Source organism: Rosa chinensis, chromosome 7 (genome assembly GCF_002994745.2).
Source record: "Rosa chinensis cultivar Old Blush chromosome 7, RchiOBHm-V2, whole genome shotgun sequence".
NCBI lineage: Eukaryota > Viridiplantae > Streptophyta > Magnoliopsida > Rosales > Rosaceae > Rosa > Rosa chinensis.
In genome coordinates this window covers 55,292,289-55,297,925 of record NC_037094.1, presented here as the reverse complement: position 1 = coordinate 55,297,925, position 5,637 = coordinate 55,292,289, and the positions used below count along the sequence as shown (strand labels likewise).

Below are 5,637 nucleotides of genomic sequence, written 5' to 3'. Positions count from 1 at the left end.
TTTTTACCACACTGATAATTTATTATAATAATCTCATTCAATGGTCGGTTTTTCCATTTTATTTGAATTGATAGAGGTTGCTCTTTGAAGTGTATGATATATAAATATAGGTTTATAAGAGTAACTAAGTTTGACCTAGCTGATCGAATTCGAAACGAGAACCAAATTGGCTGGATTTTCTACAACCACCATAAAACATTACAATCTCTCCATTGAGCGGTTGGTTTCTCTGAATTCATTTTCCATTTCATGGTTGTTTTAGAATGAACCTCAACAATTTAAATGCAATATATAAGTCAATACAACTTCAGGAGGCAAATTAATTGGTATAGGCCAACGTCTTTGTAATTAAAATTGAAATTTTTATCTTATGTTCACGCACATCCATCAATAGAATATTTACAAACGTGATGTGAAAAAATAAGCACGTTTCGAGGTCGTCATGCCACCGGTCAACTAAGAAGACATACAAGTGACGACGGTTGACCAATTCGATCGGATTCGAAAGTAAGGTGAAATTGGCTAAATTTTTTACCACACTCATAATTTATTGTAATAATCATATCCAACGGTTGGTTTTTCCATTTTCTTTGAATTGATAGAGGTTGATCTTTAGAGTAATATGATATATATATAGGTTTATAAGAGTAACTAAGTTTGACCTAGTTGATCGAATTCGAAACGAGAACCAAATTGGCTGAAATTTTTACAACCACCATAAAAACATTACAATCTCTCCATCGAGCTGTTGGTTTCTCCGAATTCATTTTCCACTTCATATTTGCTTTAGAATGAAGCTCAACAATTTAAATGCAATGTATAAGTTATACAACTTTAGGAGGCAAATTAGTACAGACCAACGTATTTATAATTAAAATTGAAATTTTTATCTTATGTCCAAGCACATCCATCGATGAAATATTTACAAACGTGATATAATTAAAAAAATAAGCACGTTTAGCAGTCGTCACGCCATCGGTCAACGAAGAAAACATACAAATGACTACGGTTGACCAATCCGATCGAGTTCGAAACTATGGTGAAATTGACTAAATTTTTAACCACACGCATAATTTATTGTAATAATCACATCCAACGGTCGGTTTTCTCATTTTCTTTGAATTGATAGAGGTTGCTCTTTGAAATGTATGATATATAAATACAGATTTATAAAAAAATTAGTGTCTATAAATATTTATTATAAATAAAGCCCACAAGGCCCTTCCTGAAAAAGCCATCAAGGCCCGGCCGGAAAAAACCCGCAAGGCCCGCTTTATATGGACGGGCTTGGATCTTTCGATTTATAATAAAACCCGGCCCGCCATTATTTAAAAATATAGTAAGGCCTGGCCGGGCCCGACCCAAGCCCACTATGAATGGGCCGGGCCAGGCCATTGACAAGGCCTAATATATATATATATATATATATATATTTATATTTATAGACACACATATACATATACATATACACAGTCCTTCTCAGGTAAGGATCTTCTTACCTAAGTTTAGGAACAAATTTCCATATTTAACCACTTTTCGATCACATATTTACATCTTAACTGTTCAGTTTTTAGGTATATATGAGTAGATCATCTCTGCCTATTTTCAGTCAAATCGGTGATTGTTAAGGTATCGAACTAGATTAAATCAAGGGACGAACCGAATCTGTTCAACATGAACCGTTCATACATATAATTGTAAATCGCAGTTTTGAATGTCTTAACGATAATCAATTTGGCTGAAAATTTGTAGAGGTGATCTACACATTAGGATCTAAAAACTGAACGGTTGAGATGTCAAAATATGATCGAAAAGTTGGTCTAATATCTTATCCCTAAAAAAGACCAAAAAAATGGATCCCTCACTAGAAAGGCCTTGTGGTGTGTGTGTGTGTGTGTGTGTGTGTGTATGTATGTATGTATACACACACATATATATGTATATGTATATGTATGTGTATGTGTCTATATATATATAAGGGTTTCGAATCAAGATAACTAATAATCTGCTGACTGATCCTCTCGAGAGAATTATTGTTTGAAGGGATTATGCCTCGAATAGATTGTATCTCAAAGAGATTGTACCTCATTCGGATTTTTCCTTGAGCAAATCTCTCGTCACTCAAATCCTCCTTAAAGTGTTTCATCCTATCGAGATCCTCCTCTACAAGTTATTTCCTCCTCGATTAGATATTCACGCCTTGACCGAATATTTCCACCTTGATCAGATATTCCCACCTCAACTAGATATTTCCACCTCGACCAGATTTTTCAACCTCGAGCGAATATTTCCACCTCGATTAAATATTTCTGCCTTAACTAGATATCTCCATCTTAACATGATATCTCATTATCTCCTCTAAAGTCTAAACCCATTTTTATTTTTATAAACACATTTTTATTTTTATAAATGACATATTGAAAAAAAAAAAAAAAAAAGAAGAAGAAAGAAGCGGGATGTTTTGGTTTCATTTACCGAAGGCGGGGAAAGTTAAAAAAAGAAGAAAACAAAGCGCTAATCTAAAAAGGAAAAACAATTAAGAGATAAAACCTAAGAGATGGAAAACTCTTTACTTCTCTATCTCTCACAGTGCAGCCTCCTTCTCTGCATCTCCCATCTTTGAATTGAAGCTCTCATCTCTATAGAGACTAGATTCATCTTTCTTCCTCCTTGTACACAATTATTGTATAGTTTGATTAACGAAGGTCCTATTTTCAAAAACAGAACAAAAGTTCGATCGAATTGGGATCGAATGGAATTGGGAAGTTAATTGGGTTTGTGCTGCCAAATTTGTTAGCCATTCTTCTTCTTCTTCTATCCGTTTCTGTTTCGAATTCCCCAAATTCACTTCAACTTGCATATACTGGAATCTGTGGTTCACTTGCTTCTGTGCAATAACAAATCAATTACATAACGGGTCGATTGCTAGTTATTTGTAAGTGTTTCGAGTGAATTGTTTATACTTGGTTCCTTGGATTGAGGTGTCTTCGAGTTAGTTTCATAATTAGTTGATTTGATTCTTTTCGTGGTGGATTCTGTAATCCCAAGTTCAACACAAAGGGTATAATAATTGGGTTGAAATTGACTCTTAACACATGGCTGATATCTAACTTTATAATCGAATGAAGGTAGAGTTGCAGGGATTGAATAATTTTAATATTGGATGAGATATGATGATGTCAATTGTTTCTTCTTGAGCGGTCATCATTGAAAATCTAGAATTAATGTGCAGTAAGAAGGATGTTGTGATCTAAATCTAGTTTGTATGGTTCTTTTGGTTGTGAGCCTTCCTTTGTGATTATTTTATGCCCTTGTAAGTCATTTAGCTGATATCTAAATGTTAGTTATGTTCTGAAAAATTGTAGACTCTTCTCTGGGAATTTGGTCTTCTGTGGTCCATCAATTTTTGTTCACATATTTTCTACCCTTTGTCTATTCATTTTTTGTTATTCATTTTTTTTGTGTGGACTAAACCTTATTATAATGTGTGACGTTTTGAGATTGAGATTTATAATGACAAATTGTAATGATAATTATTCTATTTATATTTATTTGAGGCTTATTAATGCCTCTTTGGCTACTGCTTTCTTATCTATCGTGATAGATTTTTTTTTCTTTTTTAACAGAGAAGTTTGTTATTTGTTGATTTTGCAATTTTTATAATATTAGTCACAAGATGCGCCGTTCCAATGTGTCTAACATCCAAAAGCCTACTACTGGTACGTATTGTATTTTGTTTTTTTTATAAGTTTATAATTCATTTAGCTGATTGATTAATTAATAATTTAATTTAACATGTATGTATAACAACAGGTAATGCACCGAGTAAACGCTCTCGTGTGCAAACTATTGATCAGCCATGCCCAAATGGATCCCGTTCTACTTCAGGTAATTCTTCAATTTTTGTTCTGCTACAACAATATTTATAGAGAGTTAGATTTAACTTATTTAATTGACTCTTATTGATTAATTTAACATGTGTGTGTAATAACAGGTAGTGCAATAAGTAAACGCTCTCGTGTGCAAACTACTGATCAGCGATGCGAAAATTCTGTAGAAGATGGACTCAATTCTGCTATTGGTACCACTACAGAACGAACTACTACTGGTAAGTAGTATTGTAGTCTTCTTGAATTCAATTTTTATCACTTTAATTATTTATGTACTAAGAAGTGTAGGGAAAAGAGAGCGAAATGCAATTTTGTTTTCATGAATTGCAAATTAGAAGGATATACCTAAATTATATGTATAATGACAGGGGTCAGAATTAGTTCACGTCTTCAGCATCAAACTGCTAATGATCAGCTATTGATAAATGTTACAACTGAAGAGCAAAATGATAATGTGATGTCAGCCAGTAATCAAGACCCTCCTACAGGTATATACAATATTATATATATATATATATTGTTATATTTTGAGAACTAAAATATTTGTGTACATTAATTAAGAATTATGTTAAAGGTCCAACAAAAAAGGTGCGGGGAAAGACAAGAGGAGTGAATGCAGATAAGGTGCTTTCTCAATTGAATGCTAAAATACCTGTCACTCTGACCGAACAAAATGGCAGGCCTACAGGCCCATATGCTGAAATGTTGGCCAATGAAATTGGTTTCACAGTTCGAAACCATGCCCCACTAAATGTGGAAAAATGGAAGAAGATTCCGAAAATTGAAGTGGATAAGTTGGTTAAAAGAATAACGGTGAGTGATGGTTTGTTTTTTTGAAATGTAAGTTTACATTGATTGCTTTAATTAAATATTTTGTTTGACATGAAATTATTTATATGCAGAACAAGTTTGACATTGACATGTCTCTCCCTTGGGTCGAGAGATATGTAATTACAACATGTCAGACTGTATTTTGTAATTTTCGTTATAAGTTGAAGAAACATTTTGAGAAATTTTCAACAATCGAGGAAGCAATTGAAAACAAACACGATGATGTCAAGACTCAGGAAGAATGGGAGTTTCTCTGTGCTCGTTTTTCTAGTGAAAAGTTTCAGGTACAATATTGTTTATTTTTTAAACTATTTTTCAACACAGTTCACTTTTTTGTTATATTAGTTTTCTTTTTCATTCAGATTCCAACTAATTGTTTGATATTTCATAATAATTTTTAGATTCGTTCATAGAAGAATGCTATAAATAGGTCAAAGTTGACACATCACCACAAAGCTGGGTCAAAGTCATTTATGTCTCACCAAGAGCAAATTGTAAGATATTTATAAATTTTGTTAATAAATTTATAGCTTCAATATATATTTGTAGATGTTAAAAGAATATGTTTAAATGCAATAGGCAGCACAGACTAGAGAGATGCAAGGTGCAATTGATCGCTTTGAAACAGAGTACAAAAGCACTAAAAAAGGTTGGGACTTGGGAGCAAAAGCAAAGTGGGTAAGTAACTTGTTAAAGATGCATACGTATGAACAAAAGTTCTATAATGTATATATTTTGACCATGACCATAGATGAAATTAATATAAATTCCCTAAATATGATTAAATTGATCAGGTTGTAATTGAGAAATTGCATATCATATCCAACTGTATATATTTTTTTATTGTAGGATGAAATGATTAAGATGCGAACTGAGACAACTCAACCTAATGGAACTCGGACAATGACAGATGATG

The 5,637-nt window shown here is 32.8% G+C and overlaps 1 protein-coding gene across 1 annotated transcript; it reads left to right on the top strand.

Moving 5' to 3' along the window:
• Positions 1–3,676: 3,676 nt before the first annotated feature.
• On the top strand, positions 3,677–5,208 carry LOC112175729. Its single transcript, XM_040511519.1, has 7 exons — positions 3,677–3,719; positions 3,814–3,888; positions 3,995–4,108; positions 4,259–4,378; positions 4,465–4,703; positions 4,793–5,005; positions 5,123–5,208. The coding sequence occupies exons 1-7, from the start codon at positions 3,677–3,679 to the stop codon at positions 5,132–5,134; spliced, it is 816 nt and encodes a 271-aa protein (XP_040367453.1). The 3' UTR covers positions 5,135–5,208.
• The last annotated feature ends 429 nt before the right edge of the window (positions 5,209–5,637 follow it).

Excerpts from the sequence above, each read along its gene's own strand:
- LOC112175729 (XM_040511519.1), top strand. The coding sequence starts at position 3,677 with ATGCGCCGTTCCAATGTGTCTAACATCCAAAAGCCTACTACTG. Across the intron at positions 3,889-3,994 it reads TGGATCCCGTTCTACTTCAG|GTAGTGCAATAAGTAAACGC; the intron begins GTAATTCTTCAA and ends GTGTAATAACAG. Across the intron at positions 4,109-4,258 it reads TACAGAACGAACTACTACTG|GGGTCAGAATTAGTTCACGT; the intron begins GTAAGTAGTATT and ends GTATAATGACAG.